The 14,829-nt window shown below is 53.0% G+C and overlaps 1 protein-coding gene across 1 annotated transcript; it reads right to left on the reverse strand.

The window, feature by feature from the left end:
* Positions 1 to 452: 452 nt before the first annotated feature.
* On the reverse strand, positions 453 to 1,576 carry LOC105854537. Its single transcript, XM_012734223.1, has 6 exons — positions 1,562 to 1,576; positions 1,393 to 1,452; positions 1,202 to 1,266; positions 969 to 1,023; positions 728 to 777; positions 453 to 639 (listed from the first exon to the last, which is right to left on the reverse strand). The coding sequence occupies exons 1-6, from the start codon at positions 1,574 to 1,576 to the stop codon at positions 453 to 455; spliced, it is 432 nt and encodes a 143-aa protein (XP_012589677.1).
* Between the last annotated feature and the right edge of the window lie 13,253 nt (positions 1,577 to 14,829).

The following is a 14,829-nucleotide window of genomic DNA, read 5'->3' on the forward strand; positions in this document are numbered from 1 at the left end:
GTGAGGCCTGTGGGTCAGCAGATTCAGAGCTAAGGCCTGAAGATATATGGGCCTCACTTTCAGTGGACACGCTTGGTATAGAGCCTTCCCCACAACTAGGGTAGTCTGGGGGCTTCCTGAGGAAGGCTGTTGTCCAGTGGGTGATGGGGCATGGGGAACCATTGGGTGTGCCACTGTGAGGGACCCCCACTGTGAGGTGGGTTTCAGGAGACCTCAAGCTTCCCCCACCCTTCCATTTCCATAGAAACAAACTCACTCTCAGGGTATGTCATGACTATATGTCCAGCAGCAGGCCCAGCCCTCAGGACAGACCCCGCCTCCACCCTTCTCCACGGCTCCTGGCGGGAACGGTGCACAGCAGTGCCATGGGTGAAGGCCGGTGTGGCCGCTGGGCACCCGGGGCAGCGCCGGCTGCCTGGCCTCCTCCTCGCTGGGGCCGCTGGGCCTCCGGCCTAGAAGGGCAGGAAGTCGTCCACCTCGAGGTGCAGGAATGGGCCCAGGAGGGCCCGGAGCTTCCAGACTGCGGCGCGGCTCAGCAGGGGCGGCACCAGCCCCTCGAAGGGCGCAGGGTCCACCACGTACACATAGGCGGCGGTGCAGGCCAGCAGGGCGCCCAGCAGCAGCCTCAGGGCCAGCAGCCTGCGGGCGGCGGCGGTCAAGGGGTGGGGGGGCGCCCATAGAGATGGCCCTAGGGGACTGGGCTTTGCCCATGTGCACTGCCACTTACCAGAGTTGGCCTTTGAGGCTTTCAGGACATCCCAGTTTTGGCCTTGCCTTCTGCAGGAGCGGGGCAGGGTCAGCGCCTTCTCCCGGGGTCTCAGTGCTAACTTCCTGTCCCCCTCCCCTCCTGAGCACAGGTACCCACCACCATATCTTCAGAATGACTCTGGTCACCTGACTCGGGTGGGGCTCCTACCTTTTCCACTCAAGCCCTCTTCCCCTTCCCGAGTGAGGGGTTAGGGGCTTACCACTATGCATGCCATCTGCTCCTTCCTGGCCTGGGTACGGCACTGGGCACGCTCCCTGGGTAGGGGGCATATAGTCAGGGCATGAATGCCCCCTGCCCCAGCCTGACACCACCCTCTGGTATGGTGCTGTGGAACTGGGGAGGGGTCAAGCATTGGTCCACCCCACCTGAGCAGGACACTCGCCCTGGTCCTGGCTCAGCCAGGCTCTCCAGGCCCCTGATCCCACACATCACCCTAGAATCTCCAGCTGGATGTCTTCCATTTGGTCTAGCACTCCCCGGATGTCTTTCTTGAGGTTCTGGGGAGCAGAGGTGAAATAGGTCCTCTACTCCTGACTATCCTGCCGCCTCCTTTTGCGGCTCACCATCCTTCCCTCCACCCTGTTCCCTGGAGGTCCCCTCCTCCACGCCCTTTGGGAACCTACCAGGAGGCCAGTGGCCTGGTTGTTCAGGGCCATGTGTACCTCCGCCACACCATCCCACACCTGGTGGGAGGGGGAGGCTGGGTCATGTGTGCCCCATGGAGTAAGCCTTGTGGATGTGCCCGACCAGGTGGATCCCCCCTCTTCCCCTCCCACTCTGCCAAGAAGGCACCTCAGTGATGGCCATCTTCTTCCTCTCAAAGGACAACCGGATCTGCTGCAGTTCATTCTGGGGTGGGGTGGGGTGGGAGCGGTACAGTGTGGACATGGGCAGGGTCTTCGGTGCTAGGACCCTCCCTGGCACAGCTCCTGGGCCCACCTGCGATTGCTGCACGAAGGACTCCTCCCCCTGGCACAGCTCTTGCCGCAGCAGCTGCAAAGGTGCTCTGTCCTCCAGGGGCTGGGCGCTGCTTGGTTTGGGGGACTGTGAAAGAGCCTGGGGTCAGCCCAGGGTCAGGGGGCGGTCAGTGGACCTGGACTGCTTGGGAGAAGGGGTGGGGATGGAGTGTGTGCTGTCATAGGGTTGCTCCAGTTGGCTCCCCAAAGCCCTGTGCGGGCTGAGTCTCTGCCACACACTTACCCAGGCCAGGGCTGTGCAGCTCGAGTGCTCTGGGCACAGGGGCAGGAACTGTTGCCCTGGCCCCAGGAGGGCTCCCAGCTGCTCCCGCAGGTCCTGGTTTTGCCTTTTCTGGGGTTGAGGCAAAGAGATGGGACCACCTGTCACTGTCACATCTTGGACAGCAGAGGCACTGGGAAGAATGCTTCAGGCTAGAGGGGAGGGTTTGGGGCCTTGGAGCCCATTAAAGATGGGCTCAGCCCAGAGCAGTGCCTAACTCACCAGATTCTGGTTCTCCTGTTCCAATTGCAAGAAGGACTGCTCTGCAGGTCCCAGGGGTATGCTCTGGAGCTGGGAGGGAGCTGCCCTGGATGAGGCCGGGGTCCCTGCTCCCGGGGTCAGGGGTGAGCCTGGGCAGGGTCTAGACCCTGAGCTGGGGGGCACCTCCTGCCTGGGGGCCCCCTGCTCTCGTCCTGAGTGCAGGGGCCAGCCCCACCCCAACCCTGGCTCCATTTGTGCCTGCCTTGCCCCTGCTGGGTCTTTTGGTCTCTGATGCTGCATCTCTACCTTGTCACTTGAAATAAAATTCCCAGGCACCTCACCCCCAACTCTGGGTCCCCCACCTCTAGCCCGTGGTCCCCCACCTCCAGCCCCTGGGAAAGGCCTGGTTGACTCCATCGAGTGAGTGGAGGAAAGAGGTACCAGACAGGGCCACCTGACAAAGCCCTGGCAGGGCGGATCCAGGCATCCTCCATGGCTGCTTGAAGCTGGGGGTTGGGGGCACTGGGGGTGGGAGTGGCCACAGGGGCCCAGGGTTTTCGGCCCCTCCATCCCTCCCTGTGACCCCTTCCTGACCCCAGGTCCAGGCTCTGGCCTGGCTCCACCTGCCACCCTCTTACTCAGGGCTCTCTGGTGTCATAGCTCACAGGGCCACCTCAGTGGCACCTGTCACAAAGGACTGGGTACAGCTAAGGAGGTCATAATGGGCCAGGAGATAGCCAGACCAAGGGTTAAGGGGACTCTCCCACTATGTCACTGTACTTAGACTTTCTTCATTCATTTCTCCTCTGCATAGCTCACATCCCACTCATGTGAGCCCCCTTAACTATTTTCATATTATGTAAAGTAGATGAATCAGGTGTACATTTACAGCAAAACCAAGCCACAAACAGTGTCCAGTAGAGTCTTCCCTCAACCTCTACTGGCACAAAAGACAGCATCCTATGGCCCAGCCTTTTGACCTAACAGATCTCTAAAGTTCTGTTTTGTTTTTTAACCACTTACTGAATAAGACCTTAAAGGACCCTCATTATCCTTGTAGGTGCGGGGGAGGGGGCATGCTCAGGAAACTAAGACATGAAGACATTCAATCACTTGCCCAAGACCACAGTGGTAGTAAATGATAGAACCTGATTCATGCTTCTCTTCTCCCTTCAGGGGTCTTTTCAGTGATTGTTAAGAATGTCCAAATGATATTAGTCAGATTCTAATCAGACTTGTTTCTCTTTTCTCCCTTCCAGCATTCTACCATGCTGACCCTTATCCATACTCCTACCACTGGTCTTAGGGTCCCTGTTTCCATGTCTTTCTCTTTCTCAGTTCTCTCCTTTGTTCTGTGGAGGCACATGAGTCCTGTGTGGTAGAAACAGTCATAAATCTCTTCTCTCTTAATTTCTTGCTCTTCTTCAATATGATTTTGCTCTCTTCACAACTAGGGTTCCTCTCTTTACCCAAGGGGCTGCCTTGGGGATTCACTCTTGCCAAAGGATTTTTGCCAATATGGAAGGAGAAGATGAAGAAGTTGCACATATTAGGCCTTGACCTCTCTAACTGCTCTGGGTTCCCCTGCCATGGGGGAGGAGTAACCTTGCTTAGAATTTGAGGTCAGGAGTGGACACACAGTCCCTTAGTGTGGGCTGAGGGGCAGTACCAGTGTCTAAGCAGCGGAGCTGTTGGAAAAGCAGTGGCATTCTCCTCACTGGGTCCAGAAGTTGCCACCTGTGGGCATACCCTCCCCGGGGTGCCAGCCTGGTTTGAGTGCAAAGCCAGAGGGGGAGTTTCCTGTTGGCTGCCCATAGTGCTGCTTCCAGGGTGGCTACACAGAGGCTTGGTGTTGGTAGGGTTTGATGGTGGCTGGGCATAGCTTTTTTATATTTGGCACCTGGATCATAGAATGAACTAATGAGTTCAAGCAAAACAAACCAATCATGTTCATCAGCTTGCTAGACAATTATTTAGCACCAGAGAGACTGACTAAAATGGTTCAGTTAGTCACTTGTAATTGAAAATGGTCCAATCAGGCAGGTGTCAAGTAGGATGGGGGACCCTGAAAGAGGATATAAGACATGGTGGGAGCCAACTTGGGACTCCCATTCTGTTCTTGGCTCCTGAAGAAGGAAGAAGAAACAAAGCGGAAAGCAGAAAAAAGCATCCAGCAGTAATTCTCCAAAGAAAGAAGAGAACTCAAAGAGCTTTGCTGTGACCAGGCTACTTTACTTGCCTTCAACCTGAAAGGAGCACAGGATAGAAGCGCCAGCCTGCTGTCTCCAAGAGGTGTTTCTTGTCGGTGTGGACCATAACTCACAAAGGGCTGTAACACTGATGACAGAGTGATGGGCACGCTGTGTCTGGGTCACTTTTGAGAGCTATCAACCATTCAGTGCTGTCCATCCTGACACTGTGGACACTATTTGGGGTGAGATAACCAACCACTTGTGGCCTGAAAAACCCTGATTCCCATTTGTTACATAAACTCCATTCTTGGTGTCCCCTGGCCTGAGTGGTCCTGCAATTGTGCACAGGTGAGAACACATAGTGACCTGTCCTCTACTGGGCACTGTTCTTTGACATGTTTCAGGAGAGGACATGTTTCTGTCACCCCAGCCCATCCATTCCCCCTACTGCCTGAAGTGGGTTGACAAGACCAGAGAGACTTGCAGAGCCACCATGTACCAGGCAAAGCACAGTAGCTTCAGTTGCTAAATTTGGAGTGGTCTTGAACCTCAGCAAACGCGGAGGACATCTGGGGTAATCTGGTCACCTGCCTCACCCTCTCACTAATGACTACAGGACTTGACTCAAAAAACAGACACACAGGGAGAAACAAGAACAGAATTTATATAGTTATTTACAGAGGGTGAGACAAGGGAGAGGAGAGGAGAGAGAGCTTATCTTACCCACGATAGTATCTGTGTTGCAGAGTTCAAGCCAAAATCCCATGTGGAAGGTAGTTGCTGAGAGGGCTGGGGTGGGGGTTGGTGGGACCAAGCTAGATGACTGGCTGAGGTGACCTGAGAGTCCAAGTGTCTGGCATAAGGTCCACATGTTTCACTCTAGGTGTCCAGGCCAGCCTGTAAGGCAAGAAGGCACTGGGGTACCCTGCCCCTCTGGGAGCCTCTGCCCCCTCTGGCATTTTTTATTAGAGATCCCAGGGGGACTCCCTTCTGCTGTGGAACCTCACACTCGGTTGCATCCCCTCCCAGTGGTCCTTGTAATGTGGCCCTGAATTTGAGAACACCCCTAGGGGTGGGGTCTCTAGGGGGAGAGGGCTCTTGTACCCCTATCTTGGTGTAATTATTCTGAATAGGGACAGATATGCATATGCAAGGCATCTTGCAAATCAGTGGTCTGGATTGGGGTGAATGTGAGCATGTATCCCCTTGGAATTCCTGGCCAGGTGAGTGGAAAACCTGGCTTGAGAGCATTCAAGGGAGGCCAGGCCACAGCCTCTGTTGCCAGGCAGCTCACGCCTCCCTGGATACCAGTTGCCATGGCAGCAGTTTCCTGCCCAAGTTTCCATGATGCCTAATGGCTTCAAGGAACCTGTAACCTGTAAGGGTTGGGTTGGGACCAGGTTCTGCCAGGACTCACCCAGTGAACCTGGGCATTTAGCACCCTGTGTTAATTTCAATAGAGCAGGTGGACCGGCCATACTCCCTTGGGTAGAGCCTCACCTCTGTGGCCCTCTCACCTGGTTCCTCCCTCCAGCCCTTATAGTCACCCTGTATGTCCTCCAGGCCCTTCAGACTTTCTGGAAGAGCCCTGGCTAGAAATGACCACCTAATCTGCGGCTTCAGGTGAATCGTGGCCTTGACTGTCCTCTCAGAGCCTGGCAGGTGAGTTGTCCTTTGCTCTGTGTGACAGCCACAGGCTGACCTTGCTGGGGCTTGTGGAGTGCAGAGGTGGCTTGGAGGCATCCCTTGACTCATAGCCTGGATGGTGGGCCCACTAGCATGGTTGGGTGAGGTTGGGATGGCCTGATGAATAATCACCACATCCCAGGGCCAGAGGACAGGCTCACCTGCTGCTGAGTACTAGGGGCTCCCCAGCCAACCACAGCCTATGCGGAAAGCCCTGAAGGACTGAGGATGGGCTCAGGTGGCCCTGGGAATGAGGACAAGTGAAGGACAAAGGAAGAGGCCCACAGATTGCCCCTAGGGAAGGAATGGGAATTCAGAGGCCAGAGTTCAGAGGGGACACTAGTTGCCATGCCCCTGTGTCCTCTGTTCCCAAATATCACAGGACATAGACCACGGGAGGCCATTTGTCTCTCTTCCTGGTACTCTCTGACATCTGCTGCTCACATTTAAATTTAAGGATCTGAAGAAATAGTAACAATGTCAAGTAAAATCCTCTCAAGGAATGTGTGGCCCAGTAAGTTACCATTAGCTAGGGCATCAGTGGCTCCAGGCTAGGGAGGTGGCCACGCTGGGCCTCCCAGGGCCCCTGGCCTCCAGGGTGGGTGAAATGGAATGTGCCCGGCCCTGTCTGAGCCAAGAGACACCCCTTCCCCAGGAGGATTCCACCTGGTTATGTTCACCCCTACTCAGTCCCCCATGCCCATCTGCCCCTGCTAGCTGTGCTTGGGGAGCCAGCACAGCTGCAAGGCAGTGGCTGGTACCATGCTGGCATTTGTTAGGTCCTTACTTGGGCCAGAATACAGGAGTCCTGCTCACTTGCTTGCTCTGCCTTCCTTTTTCCTCTTTCTTCCCCAAATTCTTGCTAGGAGTGGACAGGATCAGCCATGAGCTATTGGGGCCCAGCCTTGTGGTTGGGCACCAGGCCTCTACGTGGAGTTTCCTAGGGGATGGGGAGCCTGAGGGTTGGGCAAGGAGTGGAGCCCTCTACTGGTCCCAGATCCCATTAGGATCCCTTGGTGCCAGCCGCTCTGATCCCCACCCTCTCCCAGCCAGCTAAGAAGTGGGTCCCATGATTTACCACCAGATGGCGATGTGACCCTGCACACTAGTTGAGCCTTCAGGGGTCCTCATGTCCTGGGCAGCTGGGTGTCCCCTAAGTGAGGAGGTGTCAGGATTGAGTGCATCCAGGCTGAAAATTCTGGCCAGGAAGAGACACTGCGGGGGAGAAATCCCCTACTCACTTGGATCTGTAGTTCCATGGGGGCCCAGGGCAGCGACTTGTAGACAGTAGGGGTCAGAACCTCCCTAAATTATTTTCCCACTGACACTCTCAAACTCTTCAGGGACTCCATGCCTACTCCTTCCAGAGGTGCCAGGACTCAGTATGGGAACCTTTCCTGAAGCTCTGGATGCTTGTGTTACCCTGTTTATCAGTGGGCAGCTCTGGTATGAGCTTTCTGTCTGCCTGGGAATGGTGGTGGGGTGAGTGTGAGGTCTAGGCTAGAAGGTGGCTCAGCTGGAGCCCCTCTTGGGGCAGAAGCAGCAGTGCTGAAGTCAGTGAAGTTCAGGTGTCCAGGACCCACATGGCCAGCAAGGGGGGGTCAGGATATGGATCACCTGCACGGTCTCCAAGATGGAAACTATAGGCTTCTTGGTCACCTGGCAGATTATGGAGGAGGAACAGAAGGGAGACTGGGGCAGTGTGGGGCACACAAGAGCCCGTACCTCCAGTTATTGCTCTGGCCATCAAAATGACAGCAGAGGTGGCATGGAAGTGGGAGAGGCTGGTGCTCTGGGCCAAATTTTCTGCTGGGCAACTGGGCATGACTTTTTGGTGGTGACCATAGAGAAGGTGCCCTGCTTCATTCTTATCAAGGTGACATTTGAATGCTGGGGACTGGGGCTTTGGGACAAGTCTTAGTGCAATGCTTTAGACCTGAGTTTAAATCCCTAAGACTTCTATCCTTTGGCCCTAGTGATCAGTCACTGAGAGGGTCACAGGCCCTGCTGTTTGGGGACAGGCCAGGGATCCGGGTCCTCTCCTTTTGAAATGGAGCTTGAGAATATGGGGCAGGAGTGAGGGCTAAAAACTGGGTCGTGAGCTAGCCTGTTCCATCTCTGAGGATGGGTCTGGTCAAGGTGTGGTGAGCCCTGAGTAGTGAGAGGGAAGTGAGCAGGGCCTGGGGGGGGGGGGTGGATAGGGCTTCTGTGTTGAGGACTGAGGCTGCAGGTCAGAGAGAATAGGGACTCAGCCTCTTGACCCTGGACATTTAGGATTTGAGCCTACCTTTGTCCTCAGGCAAACTGTCAGACTGAAAGTGTCTGATGAAGCACTGAAGCAATATCCCTCACAAGGCTGGAGGGATACTGGAGGACTGGAGGACTCAGGCACCTTGCTATCCACCCTGTCACTGCTACCATAGTCTCCAGAGAAGCCCAGGGCTGCAGGTGGGAACCAGGTGGGCAATGGAGTGGGAGGTAGGCTCATAGTCATGGGATACAAACCACCAGTTCCCTCTCCCATTATCCTCCCCAATCTGCCCCATCCAGTTGCCTCTGGCCTCAGGAGAAGGCCAGAACTTCAGAGCTCCAAATCCATACTCCTGGAGACCTGTGCTTATTGCTTTTGACCCAGGTTGGCCCTCCTAGGGAAATTGCTCTTTGGGCTTCACCCCTCTGTCCTCCAGGGAGAAGACACCAGACAGAGCCTGTACCTACCCACACAACTTTGCTTTTGTGACTAGTCTAACTGTTGTATCCTTTGTTTGAATTGTGCCTGCTGAATACAGCCTTCAGACTCTTGCAGCCAGCTCAGTCCACAATGTGGGCCTTCAGCTCCCATCATCCCAAAGGTCACCCACCCACTCAAACCAGTCAGCCGGCAAGAGGCATGGTAGCTCACCACTAGCTATGACCCACCAACTAAACTAGCCTACACATTTCCTGACCGCTCAGACTACTGCTCCCCTAATGCCTCCTCCCTGCTGGCACTGCAGCTGCTGCTCCCAGGCCTCCACGTGCCTGGGCAGTTGGTTTCCTGGGCTCAATTTTCGTTAGCAGCAGGGACAGGTGAGTAACTCTCCTTCCTCTTCACCTGGTCTGCTCACTGCTGCTCCTGCCTCACTTGCTTGCTCTACCTGACCCCCTGCTGATTTTCTGGGGAAGCCTGGGCTAAGACTCACCACCGGTCACCCACCTTATCCACCAGCCCAGCTCACCTGCCGGAGCACAAGGCTACTGTCTGTCACTCTGGCCTGTGCTGCTCTTTCAATCAGAGTTTCAGGCAGAACCCCCATGAGCCTCCTCATGGGAGGCTTGCAGGGCATTCTTCCTAACAAGGCCTTGAATCAATGATAAAGGGCAGTATCATCTCTTGGTGTGATTATCTCAGGAACTAGGTGCAAGTTATAAAAATGGTAATTTCTTGGAGATTCAATTATGTGTTTTCATTGTTACACTTGGTAATCAAGGAAATGATTTTTAAAGGAAAGCTGAGATGATACAATTTGAGGGGGAGGATAGAGGCCAGGAAGGCAGTTTGGGGTTTGGGATACAGACGCTGTCTGCTGCTGAGGGCAGGCAGGGCTGAGCAAGGCTCCCTATCCTCAGTGGGTTCAGTTTTCTACCCACAGTGGGGAAGGGAGGAAGATGCCATGAGTCTGGGGCTGCTGAAGATGCCCAGGGAGACTGGATTGGCCATTCATGGACTCTGAAGTCCTCTGAGAACAGCAGAGGGGGGCCCCTGTAGATTTCAGCCTGATTTTTCTCCAAGTTGGCTAAATAATATCCCCAGGATTAATGGTGCTGGCAGCCAACAGCAGTAGGTGATTGGAAAAGGGTTTTATGGCCTCGTGGGTGAAATTGAACTTGCACTGGATGAGTATTTCCAAGATGGGGTTTTCCTCCCTGGCAAAGGCAGCACGTTTCTCACTAATTACAACAGCAGCTCCTTGCTGCTCAGCACCCACTGTATTTGTAATGTGTGAGCTACTTTCTGGGTGACCGGTGGAGGTACTATTGTGGACCTATTGGGCTGTGCTGGGCTTTGGGGAGGGGAGATGGGGCTCTGCTTTCCACGTAGAGACAGCTCGTTGTCACAGGCCAGAAGCTCCTTGCTGGGGTGCAACTCTGTCCAGGTGCTCAGGTACAATAGGCCAGGGCCTAGGCAATAGTGGAGGCCTGGGTCAGGGAAGAGGAGGCCAACCCTGGACAGGGGGGAGTCCACCTCAGGAGGGATCCAGGGTCACCTCAGTCTTTCTCTTACACTGGCCCCCACAAAGTGGTCACACATGCTAGTTAGGACCCTGACAGAAGAGGGATGCCCAGAATTCTTTTTTTTTTCTTTTTTAAAGATTTATTTATTTATTCATATGGAACTGGGGTATAGGCCAGAGATGTGGAGGGTGAGAGGATTCACCAGAGACAGAGTGGGGAGCAGAACAGGCAGATCGACGAAGTACACTGCTGAGGGGAGCAGCGGGCGGGTCAGGAGAGGTCTGCCGCGCCATGTGGATCTCCTCTGGGGCAGGCAGGCGGGGACCGAACTCATGTGCAAGTGGCTTTAGTGTCTCAGTGCTGTGCTTTAACCCACTGCGCCACCAGGGAGGGCCCTGCCCAGAATTCTTAAAGGGGATTTTAATTCACTTGCAGTAAATGCTAGTTTAGTTTTTCCCTTTCCAGTAATTGAACTTATTTATCTTAAACTAAGATTAATGTCCTCTCTGAGTTCAGAACATACTGCTGTCCCACAGGTCTGGGTAAGCCTCTCCCTCTTCCTGCTTCCTGCTTCCTGCCACCAAGCAGGAAGTTGCCAGTGGGTGGCTGCTTGTCTCTAAAACTAGATCCTAGGGATTCATTTTCATCATCACTCACGTGAACTGGGCGCATGGCCATCATCACATCACCTCCATCATCACCACCACCATCAATCATTTCACCTCATCACTTCCACCATCGCCTCCACTGTTCCTGCCACCTCCACTGCCTCTACCACCATCACGTCCACTAGCACTGTCATGACAGTCACTGTGACTGTATTGCAGCACTGTGTTGACTAGCCCACGCCAGCCATCACTCGGCACTAACTGCCAGCACTTCTGACCACTACTGAGGGGTATCCAGCAGAGGACATTGTAGGGCAGGAGGGAGACAGCTCTGCTGATCCTGAAGGACATGGATGGTTGAATGTCCACACTCATGGGTCTGTATGAGTGCCCCCTCCATCTTAGGTCCTACTGAGCTGGGGCAGAGGAAGCCGAAATGGGTAGGAAAATAGGCAGAGGAGTCCCCAGTCCTTCTGTTTGTCCTTTTGCACAATACTGGGCAGGCCTGCAGGCCCCTCTGTGGCCTCTCCGTAGCTGGGGATGCCTGGAGCTGCTCTCCCTCCTAGACTCAGTGAATGCTCAAGTATTCAAGGGGTTGCATCTTGGGGTTGGAACAGGGTGTTCAGCAGAAGTAACTGTGTCACTCTTGCAGAACCTTCCCCAGGGCAAGGTGGTCTGGCAGTGCTGTTTACCACCCCATGAAACCAGCATGGGGTGATGCCTTTAAAGGGCCCAGAGAGTGCTACCCAGTCAGAGGGGGCAACACACTGGCATTGAGACCCTTATTACCTCATTGAGAATAGCAGAAAGAAGCAGGAGCTTGTGCCCACTATAGCTCGAACTCACTGTGGCTACATGACCCCCCCTTCCTGACCCAGTCAGCCTCTAGCACTGCTGTGCCTCTAGCACTATCCTGTGCCCACAGCCAGCCTGTGAGGGCCAGAGCAGTGGCTCTCACTGTGTACTGACCACAGCCTGAAGTCAGAGCTCCGGGAAAGTGGTGATACAGTGGGGGCTGAGCAGTCACTGAGGTCTCTGGAGACACATGGGAATAGGTGGACAGGGGCTGGGAATAACAGGGCCATTGGTAGCTACTGACACATGGCATCCCCTTACAGTTTCCTGATGCAGGCCTTCCAGTAGGCCTTAGTACAGGGCACTGCCCAGCCATAGACCTCAGAGGTTAGAGGGTGTGGGGTTGGGTGTGATGCTGAGGAGTGGGCCATACTTCTGTGGAGACTTCAGGGGCCTTCAGAGATGCTGAGAGAGGGTTGGGTTATGTCCAGGGCCCAGGACACATTCATGGGGGACCAGCCCTGCCAGGCATTGCTGGGCAAGGGCAGGGTCTTTCCCCACACCAGGCTGCTGGGATGGACCCCTTCTTGGCCACAGGGTGCACACCGGGCCTCACTTGAACAGGAGGAAATTTATGGAAGTGTATTAAACTTCCTTCATGTTTGAGAAATATTATTAACAATTAAAAATTTTAAATCTTGGTGACACTCCCGATGGCCAGATAATTAATACAAGAGTAGATAGTAATTACTTAATGATTAATAACCGCACTTAATAGTTTTCAAAGTAATTACAATAAAAAGAAAGTTAAATGAAAACCCATCAAAACTGCCGATGCCCTGAACAGTAGATACTTGGCTTGTGGGGGAGGTGGAGTCTTTGGGCAGTGTGTGGTACTGCCCGACCCTCCAGGTGTGCCTACTTGTTGGGAATGCCCACTGGGGAGTAGAAATTATTTAGCCCCCATCCCCAGAGAACCATGAGTCTTGTCCCGTGACTGTGCCAGGTGTGTGGAGCCTATCTCCTCCCTGTGGGGTAACCCACGTGTTGGGGGCCCACAAGTTCCTGCTCTACCACTATGGATGTCTTGAGGTTCAAGGGGAGGGAAGTCCTCTGATCCTCCCACTGTCTACAGCCCTTCCGGGCCCTGGGAGTGCCCCTCTACCATCAGACCACCCTGTTGTGCCTCTGGGACCTAGCCTAGGACTGTCACCCACCAATTCTCATTAAGTGTGAGTGGTTGCTTATACTGCCCTAACCGCTAGGCTGGCAGTCTCAAATGTTTAGTGGTGTGAAGCCTTCATTTACAGGGAGGAGAAGAGGGTAATTCCAGGCAAAAGGGGCTGGGTACCTGCCACCCTGAAGTCTATGGACTCTGCCAACCCCAGATGGTGACTCATAGGATGCCAGCAGCGCTGGTGGGGACAGGACCTGGAGATCTTTCATGTGGTCCAATTTTTTCTCCCCCTGGACTAGGGAGTCTGAACCTGGCTGTACCCCACCTGACTTGATTCCCAGCTGATACCACCCTATACTTCCCTTATCTTGGCCTCCTGTGAGCAGGACCATCCTATTTATACCCCATTCCCTGAGGGACATAGATTCCTAGTTCTCAAAACCACCTTTCTCCCTATCTGGGGCCAGTGCTGTCCTCGTACAGCCCACCACAGGATGATGATAGGACACAGTGTCTCCTGGAACCTGACAGCAGGCCAGAGGTAGGCAGATGGCTGCTTAAACTGCTCTTGCAGCTTTTTTCAGAGTTTAAAGTTTTTCAAACATAGGATTAAGAAGTGTGACAGTTGAAAACCAAGTGGGTAGGCATAAGTCCCAAGGGGAAGACTTCTGGTTTGGGAACAGATGGTTGCTACATGCTAAGGGCAAAAGGTGTGGTCCTGGCCTCAGTTTCCCCACCTCCACTTTTTTTTATTTAATGATATGATTTATTGTATTTATTACAAACATGGGCCACTTTACAGCTACATCATTAAATAGCGTTCAACTTATTTAAAATACCTCAAGGTTTTTCAGTAACTGTAAAGATGCCGATTGCCCAACTTTTCTCCATGAATAGCCAAGATTTTATTGAAAAATGTTTTTCTGCATCAGTTTCCAAAAATCCAGGTTAATTGGTTTATAACACTGTATATGATTTAGGGGACAAGATTCACAATCTGCACATATGAAGTATTTGAAGCACCTCTACAACACCCAAAATGCTCCACCTTAATCCATTTGGTCCCCTCCCCAGAGGGTGTGGCTCCCCTATCCTCTCCTTCCTCTCTGGCAGCTTAAATGCTGCAGTCATACTTAGAGGGTTTGTTTGGCTTTAGCTTTTTCTGTTCCTTTGTTTTGTTTATTTCCATGAATAAGGAAAATTATCTAGTATTTGTCTTTCTCCTTCTGACTTGTTTCAATCCCATTATCCCCTACAATTCCATCCACTGAAAGTGGCAAGATTTCATTTTGTTTTTTATAAGTGAGTAGTATTTCATCATGTGTATATGCACCTCATCTGAGTCCAATCTTCTGTCACTGGGTCCTTAAGTTGATTCTATAATTTAGCTATTGTAAATAGTGCTGCAATGGGTATAGGTATGCACATATATATTTGAATTAGTGTTGTACATTCTTTGGATAAAACCAAGGAGTGGAGTTGCTGGATTATATAGTAGGTCTGTTTTTAATATATATTTTAAAAAACTTATTTATTTATGCATACAGAACTGGGGTACAGGCCAGAGGTGCAGGGGTGGTGAGAGGATTGGCCAGAGACAGAGTGGGGAGCAGAACAGGCAGATGAGGGAGTACATTGCTGAGGGGATCAGCGGGGCGTGGCAGGAGAGGCCTACTGCACCATGGGGCTGGGATGGAACTTATGCGGAAGTGGCTTTAGCTTCTTTTATTTTTTTTATTACAAAAGTTTATTTTTACATCATTTCGTACATTTTTTTTCCATCTCAATTGTAATCCCCGTGGGATTCCCATCACCAAGTCACCCATGTGCCATCACCATAATCCCGTGCATTTCCCTCCCCCCACACCGTTTTTGATCCCATTCCCCACTCCACCCCCACAAAATGTGTCTGGTATATGGTTGTTCATTATTTTTGTTATTTTCCACCTG

This window comes from Condylura cristata, unplaced genomic scaffold (genome assembly GCF_000260355.1).
Source record: "Condylura cristata isolate star-nosed mole 26May11 unplaced genomic scaffold, ConCri1.0 scaffold00051, whole genome shotgun sequence".
NCBI classification, from domain to species: domain Eukaryota; kingdom Metazoa; phylum Chordata; class Mammalia; order Eulipotyphla; family Talpidae; genus Condylura; species Condylura cristata.